Source organism: Heliangelus exortis, chromosome 5, assembly GCF_036169615.1.
Source record: "Heliangelus exortis chromosome 5, bHelExo1.hap1, whole genome shotgun sequence".
NCBI classification, from domain to species: Eukaryota; Metazoa; Chordata; class Aves; order Apodiformes; family Trochilidae; genus Heliangelus; species Heliangelus exortis.
In genome coordinates, this window is record NC_092426.1 from 3,939,602 (window position 1) to 3,952,704 (window position 13,103).

The 13,103-nt window shown below is 46.9% G+C and overlaps 1 protein-coding gene and 1 non-coding gene across 2 annotated transcripts; one reads left to right on the top strand and one right to left on the bottom strand.

Annotated features, from left to right (window-relative positions):
* On the bottom strand, window positions 1-11,739 carry TBPL2 (TATA-box binding protein like 2). The gene is made up of 7 exons (XM_071745058.1): window positions 11,689-11,739; window positions 8,231-8,631; window positions 7,150-7,237; window positions 6,451-6,542; window positions 5,415-5,582; window positions 3,092-3,186; window positions 1-80 (listed from the first exon to the last, which is right to left on the bottom strand). The coding sequence occupies exons 1-7, from the start codon at window positions 11,737-11,739 to the stop codon at window positions 1-3; spliced, it is 975 nt and encodes a 324-aa protein (XP_071601159.1).
* TRNAG-UCC (transfer RNA glycine (anticodon UCC)) lies at window positions 11,543-11,614 on the top strand. Its single transcript has one exon. It is a non-coding gene; the product is annotated as a tRNA-Gly (tRNA).
* Window positions 11,740-13,103: the final 1,364 nt, after the last annotated feature.

Here is a 13,103-nt window from a genome sequence, read left to right on the forward strand (position 1 = left end):
TCAGGATGCTTTTTTGAAGCCTTTTAGGATGGGGTAGATGTTCTCAAATGCCTCGTAGATCTCCGAACGCTCTTTTGCTCCTAGAAAGATATTTAGGAAAAAAAGCAGATTAAAAATTAACTGAGCATTGGGAATAACTGAATTAAACTCAAACCTAATAAGATCACAATCCATGAAGAAACACAGGAGTTTAAAACTCTACTGTTTAATATCTTTATCGATGACTTAGATGAAGGGATTGAGTCCATCATCAGCAAATTTGCAGATGACACTAAGCTGGGGGCAGTGTGGATCAGCTGGAAGGCAGGAGGGCTCTGCAGAGGGACCTGGACAGACTGGAGAGCTGGGCTGATCCCAACGGGATGAGGTTCAACACAACAACCCCATGGGGAGCTCCAGGCTGGGCACAGAGTGGCAGAAAGGGAGCTGGGAGTCTGGATTGCCAGGAAGGTGAAGAGGAGCCAGCAGTGTGCCCAGGTGGCCAAGAAGGCCAATGGCATCCTGGGCTGGCTCAGGAACAGCGTGGCCAGCAGGTCCAGGGAAGGGATTCTGACCCTGTGCTCAGCCCTGGGGAGGCCACAGCTTGAGTCCTGTGTCCAGTTCTGGGCCCCTCAGCTCAGGAAGGAGATTGAGGTGCTGGAGCAGGTCCAGAGAAGAGCAAGGAGGCTGGGAAGGGATCCAGCACAAGTCCTGTGAGGAAGGGCTGAGGGAGCTGGGGGTGTTGAGGCTGGAGAAGAGGAGGCTCAGGGGAGACCTCATCACTCTCTCCAACTCCCTGAAAGGAGGTTGGAGCCAGGGGGGGGGTTGGGCTCTTTTCCCAGGCAACTCTCAGCAAGACAAGAGGGCACAAGAGGTCTCAAGTTGTGCCAGGGGAGGTTTAGGTTGGACATGAGAAAGAATTTCTTTCTGGAGAGGGTGGTCAGACATTGGAATGGGCTGCCCAGGGAAGGGGTGGATTCTCCATCTCTGGAGCTATTTCAAAAGAGCCTGGATGTGGCACTCAGTGCCATGGGCTGGGAACTGCAGTGGGAGTGGATCAAGGGTTGGACTTGATGAGCTCTGAGGTCCCTTCCAACCCAGCCAATTCTAGGATTCTATGAAAAGCAACTTACTAGTAGTTGGAAGCAGGGTTTATATCATACTTCTGCCCCATCACAAGCAACATTTTCTAGTTTGCTGTGTGCAAGGATAGGTTTTGTTTCATCTGGAACCAAACCTAGAGTTTGCTACTCCTGACAGGTAACAGAGGAGACCCAGGGTGTTGTCTGTGTTTTCTGCTCAGTAGTAACAACTCTGCCTGGTGGAAAGTGGAAAGATAGAAACAAGAAACAGGGCACTTATTCCAGTCCTGGAAGCTGAGCCCCAATCTGAGTATTCCACTTCTGAGCAGCTTTTATCACAAGCTGTGGTTTCAAGATCAGCTTTTTATGTGTTATTGGAAGGAAATGTTTAATGCTAAGTCTTGTACACCAAGAGGGTTGCAGTGGGCAGGAATATTCCTTGCCAGGGACACTGCTCCATGTGAGCCCCAACAAAGCTGTTTACATGGATTATGTGGCACTCGGGGGAAGTGTCTGAAAAAAAACAAAAAAAAAAAGAAAAAACCAGATGAGTGTAACACCTGTAAGTATCAGTGGAATGGAACTGACCAGTCTGATTTTACTGGACCTCAGAGGTGAGGAGACAACAGAGGGGGAAGCATTTGAGGACTGTACTGAGAGCCCTGTTCCTCAGTTCTTCAGCTCAGTCCTGCTCTGTGGTTCAGGAACCCCTGGCTGGGGCAGGTGCCTCTCTTTTCTCTCCCACCTCCCTCAAAGCTGTCTTCTGCCTGAATGGACAGGGCTTGGATGCTCTGGGAAGAAGAGCTATTTACCTTTCAGTACATCTGAATAAAAGTACTTGCATGAGCTTTACCAAAGAATATGACCATGAGCCAGCAATGTGCCCTTGTGGCCAAGAAGGCCAATGGCATCCTGGGGTGCATTAGAAAGGGTGTGGTTAGTAGGTCAAGAGAGGTTCTCCTCCCCCTCTATTCTGCACTGGTGAGGCCACACCTGGAGTATTGTGTCCAGTTCTGGGCCCCTCAGTTCAAGAAGGACATGGAAGTGCTTGAAAGAGTCCAGCACAGAGCTACTGAGATGATTAAGGGAGTGGAACATCTCCCTTATGAGGAAAGGCTGAGGGAGCTGGGGCTCTTTAGTTTGGAGAAAAGGAGACTGAGGGGTGACCTCATCAATGTTTTCAAATATGTAAGGGGTGAGTGTCAGGGAGATGGAGTTAGGCTTTTCTCAGTGGTGACCAGTGATAGGACAAGGGGTAATGGGTGTAAATTGGAGCACAGGAGGTTCAAGTTGAATATCAGAAAAAATTTTTTTACTGTAAGGGTGACAGAGCCCTGGAACAGGCTGCCCAGGGGGGTTGTGGAGTCTCCTTCACTGGAGACATTCAAAACCCACCTGGACACGTTCCTAGGGGATGTACTCTAGGGGGCCCTGCTCTGGCAGGGGGGGTTGGACTAGATGATCTTTCCAGGTCCCTTCCAACCCCTAGGATTCTATGATTCTATATGTGAGGAAAATGTACTCAGGAATTCAGCTTTTTTTGTCATGGGATCTGAGGTGCAGGTATCAGCTGAGCACACTTACCCAGCAAGGATTTTTTTTGCCAAAGAGTCTGGAACAAGTTCTCAGACCTCCACCCTTTCCTCTGATAACCCCTACTAAATCAGTGAAGTGTTTTAAGAAGTTTGCTTCCTGTCCAAGCAGTTTAGATGCTGATTGGGATATTTGGATTTAAATGACCAAGTAGTTACCAGCACGTCAGTGTCCTGCTGGGATTCTGGATGCTGACACAGGGCTTTGAGTAAAGATGCTCAAGTGTAAGGACAGGGAAATCTGAGACACTCTATGAAGCAATGTTAAATTTTAGGGCAATAATACTGATATTGTGATCTGCTGACAACACAGAAAAGCAGCAGCAAGTATTGAAAGGATCACTGAGGGGCTTTTCCATAGCAAGAGCATCTAAACTGAGCATTAGCTGAATGAATATTTCTCAGAAGATAACAGGTATCCAGGGGGAGACCACTTACCAGTCAGTACAACTTTTCCAGACACAAAAATAAGCAGCACTATCCTTGGCTTGACCATCCTATAAATCAGGCCAGGAAATAGCTCAGGTTCGTAGCTGTTTCAAAGCAAAAAGGCAAGATTAGTAAAATGCAAATCCTATTTCAGTGTTGTATATATAAGTTTCTCTTTAATTACTAAAAATAGAGTCATTAAACTCACAGATTTTTAGCTAGCTACCCAGAGAACTGCTGGTCAGGTTTTAGGCAACTTCAAGAGAAACCTGGGAGTCCCAGCTGGAGCTGGTAGGACTTCTTTATGGGTACTTTTCAAGACTTCTGAGCCACTTCTGATTTTCCATAGCCTTGAAACCATTACTGTAATCTTCAAGCAGTCCTTAAATCATTCCTTAGTCTGCTAAAAATGTTTATCAGGAGGCATCTTGTGTAACTGAGACAAGATGACAGCCAAGCTCATCTTCCATGTATATTTAGCCCCCATATTAAATGCAGTGCTAATAAAAGACAACTGAATTTTGATTTTGTCAGAGCTGAAACCTCCATCCTTTCTTCAGTGGTGGCAACAACCAGTGCTGAACAAGCCCATCTTGAAGGTGCTCACCACTCAACTACAGGTTTACTCCAGCTTGATGGCTGACACCCAGACAGAAAGAAATGAAGTGATATCTGGGAATGTACCATATTTTCAGTTCTGCCTTGTGCAGCTGGAGTCTGGCTTCAGACCTGAAGGTGAGAAACCTCATCCTTGTGGAGAGGCAGGGGATTAATGCTTGGTATTAATGGCTCACAATGGAGCAAGGCCAGAGACCTGCTTCAAGTAGCTGAAGAATGGCTCCAATTAAACCTCAGGTGTTTAATCCAGACTGGTTATTTCCCCGTGGAAATGGTCTGCAGTGACAAAAGAGCCACTGAGGTTTGGTAGTGCACTCAGGGATGACAGGAGACTTGTGAAATCCTCATCACCAACCCTGCTCAGGTGAATGGAAGCTTCTGCTGGGTGCTTCTCTGCTGACACACAGACAACACTTGCCAAACAATCAGAAAAAAAACTGTTGTAGAAGAAAATCCCTTCATTAACCAACTGAGCAAAGAACCCAGGAGGTTCTTGCAATTTTTTCAGCCCAGATTCTGTGTGAATCTGCTTTGCCCCAGCAGTGACTGAGCCCTGCTGCAGGATGCTCTCAGTTGCAAGGTTTCCAGCACTGATGTTTACAGCATCCCTGCAAGGACAAAGAAGTGAACAACACCCAGGAGGGCAATTGGGAAGTGTCCTTCACTGTTGAGTTGTGTCAGTCATGGTTTCAAGCCCTGAGAGCTTCTTTGTTGGCTGCTGTGTGTGGTCCTGGTGATTAAGCAGAGGGTCCTTTAGGCCTCTGCCCCACTCAGGACAAACTTTATTATCATAACATATGGCATCTACAGCCACTTTATGCTGGCTGAACTAATGAGTGTGTCTTTTGGTGAGCAAGACATGCTTGATTTTCACTAATTAATGACTGTCCTGGTCTGGGCCAGGATAAGGGTGATTTTCTGTCTTGTACTTTTGCTTTTAGCTAAGTCTCTTGTAAGCAGCTGCACTTGCTGAAATTAACAGCAAGTTTCTCAGACAGTGTCTGCTTCTGGGACTGATAACACTTGATGTTTAGAGTTACAGCCAGAGCCTGGTGTGCAGAGCCAAGGCCACTGCTCAGCTCTGAGGAACATTTTCCCCTCCAGAAGGAATAAAGAGGTCCCACCTGCAGCCTCCTTTGGGGAGGAACAGACAAGACAGATGCCAGAATTGACCAAACAGAGGATTCCATCCCATACACCTCATACTCAGGATAAATTTGAGGCATCATGAGGGCCAAGCCATGCTTCCAGCTTCCAGCCTCCTGCCCTTCCTGCTTCCCTTCCTTCACCCGGAATCCTGGGAGGATTCCATCCCTTCCTCTGCCTGTGCTCCTGATCCATTCCAGCCTGAATCTGTGTGTTCCTGCCTCCAGCTCCCAACTGCTGCTGACTCCAGGATTCCAGCCTGGACTTTCCCAGAGCTGCCCTGCAGCCTCGGGGGTGACGTGAGAGTTATTGGGGGAAAGGGGGAAGGAATGTGGGATCAATTTTCCTGTATATTTGTATATATTTGGTAATTTTTCCTATTTATCATTACTGTTTCATTAAAATTGTGTAGTTTAGTTCCCAACCCATCAGTCTCTCTCCTTTATTCTCTCTTCTTTCTTTATCAGGGAGGAGAGAGAGATTAATAGAGAGCGTCTGTTACTCGGTTTAATTGCCGGGCCAGTGTTAAACCCTGACAGTGACTTTTTTTTTTTGCCCTTCCACATACCTGCTGAACTGCTGGTGAGTGAGAACCAACCCTTCCAGCCGGATGGGGAACCTGACATCACAGCTCCCAACCATATTCTGGATCTTGAAGTCCAAGAACTTGGCAGGGAACCCCAGCTTCTGCACCACCCGTGCGTATTTCCTGGCCGCCAGCCGCGATTGCTCCTCGCTGCGGAGCAGAAGAGGAAAACACCTTTGGTGAGTGCTTTCTTTTGCCCTCAAGCTGGAAATCAGCTCAAAGCCACCACCATCTTAGCCTGCCCTCCATAAAAAAGCTATATTACTGCTCAAAACAGAACACATCTCTCCTCAAAAATCACCTCCAGCGACCTCGAAGGAAAAAGGCGCTCAGTCGTGCGCCTTCCTGTGGTCCCTTTGAGCATCTTGAATCACACCCAGGAGTTCCCCTCTTCAGAGGTTTCTCTCTCAGCTCCTTACAACAGCTTCTCAGAGCTGAGCCAAGCAGCAAACTGCAGGTACAATCATAGTTGGGGTGATGGTAGGGGTTGGAGAAGTCTCCTAAGCTGAGCATTCATGCATCAGCTCATTGACAGTTTAGGGACATAAAAATCAAAGCAGCTGCTGAACTTGAAAAAAAAAAAAAAGCTTCAAAGTAATAATCTTTGCTTTCCTTCAATTCCCAGTTCCTCTAGAGGCAGATGTGTTGACTAGTGAACACAGACACTGAAGAGGGACCTGACAGACAAAAATGATGTCCCAATGCACTTGAAAAAGTCAGTGAGAAATGCAAATAACCACTTAACCATTCACAGGCATTTTAGCAGCTTTTCTACTAATGTCTGCTCAGCCCAATCTCTATTCAGAGACAGAAGCACGTAGTTCAGTTATGACTAAACTGCTAACATAAAAAAAGCTCCACATTTTTCCAATACCAGTGCAATTTTTTCCCCCTGCAATTATGACAGAGCTTCGTTAGATAATTTAAGGAAGGTTTTCTGGTGTTGCTCATCAGAATATAGGCATAGCTGCAAGACCCAGCCCTTCAGAGGGAAGGAAAAGCAGGAAAATAAAAATACCTTTTTGCTCCTGTGCAGACCATCTTGCCTGAACTGAAGATGAGGGCTGTTGTTCGTGGTTCCCTGATTCTCATGATCACAGCAGCAAACCTCTACAAATTCAAAGGAAAACTTCACAGTCCAGCTGAGAGATTTAGCTGGTACTGTACTGTTCATTCTTCCAAGTATTGCAACTCCCAAAGCTCAACACCACCTCCATTTTCTTTGCATTGTGTCTTTTTACCACCCTGAAGTTATTTTCCACTCCTCCAGGGGGTTAAGGCCACAGCCACAGGACCACTGCCTTGTCCTTTACATTTTGGTGAGCAGCCTGGAGAAATACAAGCTATTCCCAGGAATTTCCTACAGTCCAGGCCACATGTAATTCCAGCCTGATTCTAGTAGTTTTTAAATTTAAAGAAGAGTTTTAAACCCCCTGATGCAGGCTGCTTGTGCCCTTTCAGCTGACCACAGGTGGGAGAGTTCAATCACCTTTCTTAAAATTGCTACCATCTCATTGCTAGAGCCCTATTAAAAGAAAAAAAGTATTCTCCCTCTTCCCCCTTTATTTCTTTAAATGTAGAGACCCAAAATTGCAGATTTTTTACTTTTTTCCTATGGGTCAAGACAGTGCTATCATGGTGCATCTATATGCCAGAATCCAACAGCCCTGAGAAAGGGAAGGGGAAAAATGAAAAGTTAGGAGTTTTTAAGATTTACCTTTGGGTTATACTCTGCATTCCTGGCATGCAGAGCTATGTTCTTCAGGTCTAGTTTACAAGCCAAGTTTACAGTGGACACTATATTCCTGAGGAATGAGAGAGGAATGTTCTTACTGCAGAGCCAGCTCCCAACAAACTCCATGTGAATTCCCACTCCAATTAATAATTGCAATAAACTCATTTCCTGCCTGCCTCTTTTCCACTCTAGCACTGAGCTACTCCTGGCAAAATTTAAGTAATTCAGTACCAAATTTACAGTTTCTGAGCTATAACAAGGTATGAAATTATTAGTCCCCAAATACTCAGCTTGTGTGTCTTCCAATAACTACATCACTGAAGCCTTTTACAGCTTTGAACTGAACCATTACTGGGTGTTTACAGGGTTACTCCAGCACTCTTAAGGTTGGCAAGTTATTCTTTACAGGTATAAACTACTCCATAGTTGCTCAAGCCCACACAGGACATGAGCTTTTAACAGGGCCAGAATTTCACTCCATTTTTGAGCTTTTTTCCCTTGCCCAGCTTAGGCTGGCTCTGCACCCAAAAAACCAGACTGAATGCTAAAGCCCTGGAGTCTGTTGTCACCCTTAACGTTCCTCTTGCTGGAAGAAATCCTCCTTTTCAAGTATCTTTTCATCCTGCAGACTGAAGTAACTAGCAGGACATCCTCCATATAAATAAAATCACCCCAACACTTCTCCCATTGAAAGAATTAATCCCCTGTCTCCCAGGAGAGATTTTTCCTCCTGAACAAGCCAGAGGCATCTCAGACACTCACCCAGCATTCTTACCAAGTCCCCTCTCCCTTCTTTTGCTAAACCTGGTGTTGTTTTGTGCCATTTTTATCTTTTGCTGAGCAGCACAGTATCCACTTGCCTTCTAATATTGTCACTTCATTTCCTCCAGATCTGCTCAAATAGGAATCAATGCTCTCCCCCCCTTCCCTAGTTTTTTGAGTGGGTTTATTTAAGAGTAAAACCCTCCTTGCTACATTCTCTAAGTGAGAAGTCAGAGCAGTACCTTGCTGTCCAAGCAAAATTATTATATATGCTGCATATATAATAAATAAATAAACTTACTGCAACTGGGGAACTATCCCAGAGCTTTCTGATGCAGAATTCACTGGGGTCACAGGAGTCATTGGTGTCAGAGGAGGACACAGATCAGATGCTTCAGATGCTTGAGTTACACCTGGATAGGACAAACTGCTTTGATCTGTGCAGATCCCACTGTCCTCATTTCTCAACACTGAGCCAAACTCCTTTTGCATTTCCTGGCCATCTTCAGAGAGGTTTTGGTCTCTGCTGTCTTGGGTAATATCTGGCAGAAAGCTGAGATCCACTGAGGAGAAGTCTGGAGGGAGCTCTTTGGGGGGGGGAAATTGAGACCCAAACAAGACATCTTCAGCTGTTTGAATTGGGAGCTCTACATCATAAGGGCTCAGGGGAGTAAAGAGCTGAGGACCACTTGAGAGGTCATCCTGGAATTAAGAAAAAAAAAAAAGCATCATTAGGGATCTTGTATGAAAAATACTTATTTTACCCAGGAGACTAAATTAAGGTTAATCTTCTGTTCAGTGAGGAAGTGGAAATTATTTCCCCCCATGAACACTGATGGAAAGATTAGTCTTAAGTTTTGAAAACAGGTGATTTTTTCATTTGTCTATCAGCACAGAAACATCCAGATAGCAGAGATGTGACTTCAAAGGCAGTCTGGGAGATACCTCATGCCTTCAGCGTGGAGTGAACAACTCTTTGCCCTTGTGCCTCAATTCTGCACACAACCAACACAAGTGCTCACGACTTTTTCCAAGACAGACAGCTGGCAGGTAAACCTCCCATTCCATGTATTTCCTTCCTACCAGGGCACATGCTGTGTAGGATTTGTGCAACAGAGGGCAGCACCTCCCAGGATCACCAGCAGATCACTCTTTCAGCTGCTGGAGGTCACCAGATTAATTCAAACGAGACCCAGACCCCAAAGCCAACATCCTTCATCCTTTCCCACAGCCAGCATACACCTGCAGGCAAGTGCTTGCGTGCTAATGTCATTTTTTTTAACAGCTGTTGATTGTTGGAAGCTATTTAAAAGGCTTTTTAGTGTTGAGTTTGGGGAAGGATTTATCCCTTTCTCCATTCATTCCATTTATTAGTGGAAAGCTGCTTTCCAGAAGGTTTCTGCCCATACCCACAGGAGGTGACAGCTTGGAGTAGATGATCCTCACATGGATCCACAAACCATCCATGGTTTTGTCTTCACTTTGGCATTTTTGGCCTTGGGAGCCAAAAGGGCTTAAAAAGTCCAAGCAGAAATGAGGGCAGGGAATGGGGCAGAGAAGAGAAACCCCCCCAAGCTGGCAGCAGCTCCATCAGAAGCAGGGGTTCCAGATCAGTGCTTTCCAGCTGCTGCTGCTCTGTGTTCTCTGCTAATCAGCTCATTTAGCAACACAGCCACACACACCAAGGGACCTCTGCTCCTACTTTGCAGGATATTTGCCTCTAGACACTTAGAAAACTCCTAATAAGTGACAAATCCTCCCAGAGAACCCTTAATAGCTTGGGTGCAGACATAATCAGGGCTGGCTCTGAGAGCTTTGAACACCTAGGTCCAAAACTGCTTTAAAACTGAGTCCTAGATGCAAAGCCCCATATGGGATGGTTTGGGTTGGAGTGTTACTGAGTAAGACTAAATACTCATAGCCCCTCAGCTAAAAACAGGATCCAAGAGCACTATCTGAGGATGAAGAGGTCAGACACAAATGTACTGACACTTAAAAATATCAATATACCATGGAATAGGCAAAAGACATCTGGTTTAAACAGAGATTTTTCAAGTTAGTGAGAGAGGAAAGGAGACACAGGCTCTGCAAGACCTCCAGTAGATTAAAGCTTAGCTAATTACAGGAACTGAGTGGGAAAGTTTTGTATGAAGCATGATAGAGAGAAGATGGTACAAAAAAAAAAAAAAAAAGCCTCAGCATTGCTAACCTGCAGAGCTACTCACCCATCATTCTAAGGGACATCAGAGAACATGAGAAATGTATTAATAGGAAAGATGTAATACAGACAGTTTGTGGCACAGCTTGAAGAAAGAAATGGAGAAATGAGAGGTGTGTGAGGCTGGAAGCATTAAAGAGCTGTAAAAACAATCAAGAAAACAACAGAAAGTAGATGGAAAAAGAGAGCAAATCTTCCTTTCTCATCAGATTTCCATAGAACTGGTCTGGGAAAAGCCTTTTCAGGGGGAAGCACTGGGGAAGGTTGCCTTCTGGTGAGAGAGCTGCTCAGGGGCTGGGAAAGGGGGCACAAGACCATGTTTATATTGGGCTGGCTACTAAGGGTTATGGCTACAAGCTCCAGGTTGACTTCACTGGAGGTCCCCTCACTGGCACAGCTTTGGACATCTCCCAGCAGCTCCAGGAAGGAGATTTCACACACACATCCTACCTGAGATCACTAAGTTTGGGTCAGACTGGAGGGAAAATTCTCACTTCCACTGCAGGAATCCCTGCAAGCCAGGTACACATAAATCAAATCCAGTTGCTTTAGCCAACTAACTTATTATTATTATTTTTTTTTTTAATCTTTCTGCACCACAATCTCACTCATCTGCTCTCATTAAGGGTCCCAGAAAGTGCAATACAGGAAACTCAGTGGCATTTGTAAAACTTTGGCTGTACCTCACCACATTATATAATTTATAGGGCTGTATTCAGTGGACCCCTAGGAGGTTTGTGGGTTCAAGCAGCCTGTGCTAAACTCCTTTTCAGAGCTGAAAGGCAGCTTACAACAGGAGGTATCTAAAGAGTCTCTGCTCCCTGGGTAAAGATGATGCTCAGCTGAGGGGTCCAGCTCTTCACTGGTCCCTCACCCTCTTGTCTGGGCAGCCAACTGGGGCTTATCCAATTAAAGAAAAAAAAAATTACTTTTTTTGCAAACATTTATCATAGAATCATTCCAGTTAGAAAAGACTTTTAAGATCATCCAGTTAAGATCAACAGTTGTTCACCCAGCAGTGCCAAGGCCACCCCTGCCCCATGTCCCTCATCCCCAGGGCTCTGAAACCCCTCCAGGGCTGATGGGGACTCCAGCCCTGCCCTGGGCAGCCTGGGCCAAGGGCCCGACAATCCTTTTGGGGAAGAAATTCCTCCTAACCCCCAACCCATCCTAATTTACCGAGCACCACAAAGAGATGTGAATTTCCAGCTCCTTACGGCGCCAGCTCAGGCTGAGCCCTCGCACCCAGCGCGGGTTTAAAGGCTGCAACCTCCTCCTTCCCTGATAAGAACCGGGACAACCCAGTCCCCTCCTCAGTACCGATTCAGGGAGAGAACCCACACCCTGTCGGGCAGAACCCAGTTGAGGTTCGGGCGGTGCCGGTTCGGTACAAGCGCGTTGGTGGTATAGTGGTGAGCATAGCTGCCTTCCAAGCAGTTGACCCGGGTTCGATTCCCGGCCAACGCATCTACTTTTTATTTTATTTTTTTTTTTTTCCCTATTTATTTTTACCGCCGTTCTCTTCCTTTTCCCTCCCCTACCTGCCCCTCGCAGCTCTCCAGGTACCGCTCCAGCGCCGAACCGCCCTCCATGGGCGCAACCACCCAGCCGAACCCCGCAGCATCCCCCCCCGGCCCCCGCTTTAACTCCGCGGGGCGGTACGCGGGGGGGACGTGGGGGGGACGGACAGGTGGGGCTCGTCAGGAAACGGGGCCCCGAGCAGCCGCGTTTTAATTAAAACAGCCCTGAGGTCCTTCCACCATCCCCCTCCCCCCCCCCCCCTGTGAATTTTACCCCCATCATAGGGGATTTTCACCTGTCCTCGGCTGGGCTGTCCCAGGGGGTGGCTCCATCAGGGCGACAGAAATCGGAGACCTCTCTTGTACATCATCATCATCATCATCATCATCATCATCAAATGGTTTGGGTTTGAAAGGACCTTAAAGATCATCTCGTTCCACCCCCCTGCCATGGTCAGGGACACCTCCCACCAGCCCAGGTTGCTCCAAGCCCCATCCAACCTGGGCTGAGACACTGCCAGGGATGGGGCAGCCACAGCTTCTCTGGGAAACCTGGCACAGGGGCTCAGCACCCTCACAACAAACTATTTCTTCCTACTGTCTAACCTAAATCCACCCTCTTCCAGTTTACAGGACATATAAAAACCTGCTCCTGGGCTCCTCTGAGCTTCTTGGGGCTGAAAATAAATGGGAAGCTGGACCTGCAGTTTAGACCTCCCCAGAGTAACCCTGCACTTCTTGCTTTCTAGCCTGCAAGAGGAAGGTGCCCTTAATTTTTCCCACCTGCCTCATCAAGTGCAATAAGGCACATCTGGTCCTGCCAGAGGAGCTGCCTCCCCTTTGGCCTTGAGAGAACACCCACTCAAAAATCAATGACTCAAAACTCAAAGCAATGCAATGGGCTGTCCTCAGCTGGGCTAAAGTTGCTAACACTGCTTAAGAGGCTGAAACCATCACCCCTTTCCATCTCCCCTGCCCTCCTCTTGCAGATATTTTTGCCTGGGTGGATATGGTTGGAGCCGGGGGGGGGTTGGGCTCTTTTCCCAGGCAACTCTCAGCAAGACAAGAGGGCACAAGAGGTCTCAAGTTGTGCCAGGGGAGGTTTAGGTTGGACATTAGAAAGAATTTCTTTCTGGAGAGGGTGCTCAGCCATTGGAATGGGCTGCCCAGGGAAGGGGTGGATTCTCCCTCCCTGGAGATATTTCAAAAGAGCCTGGATGTGGCACTCAGTGCCATGGGCTGGGAACTGCAGTGGGAGTGGATCAAGGGTTGGACTTGATGATCTCTGAGGTCCCTTCCAACCCAGCCAATTCTAGGATTCTGTGATAAAAAGCCAATGGCCTCCTGGCTTGTATCAGAAATAGTGTGGCCAGCAGAAGCAGGGAGGTGGTTGTCCCCCTGTGCTCAGCACTGGTGAGGCCACATCTTGAGTGTTG

Bases quoted from the DNA above. Each gene is read 5' to 3' on its own strand.
- TBPL2 (XM_071745058.1), bottom strand. From the start codon at position 11,739: ATGGAGGGCGGTTCGGCGCTGGAGCGGTACCTGGAGAGCTGCGAGGGG. The intron at 8,632-11,688 runs GTAGGGGAGGGA...TCTTAATTCCAG, and splicing joins TGGAGAGCTGCGAGGGGCAG to GATGACCTCTCAAGTGGTCC. The intron at 6,543-7,149 runs GTAAATCTTAAA...TTGAATTTGTAG, and splicing joins ATGCAGAGTATAACCCAAAG to AGGTTTGCTGCTGTGATCAT.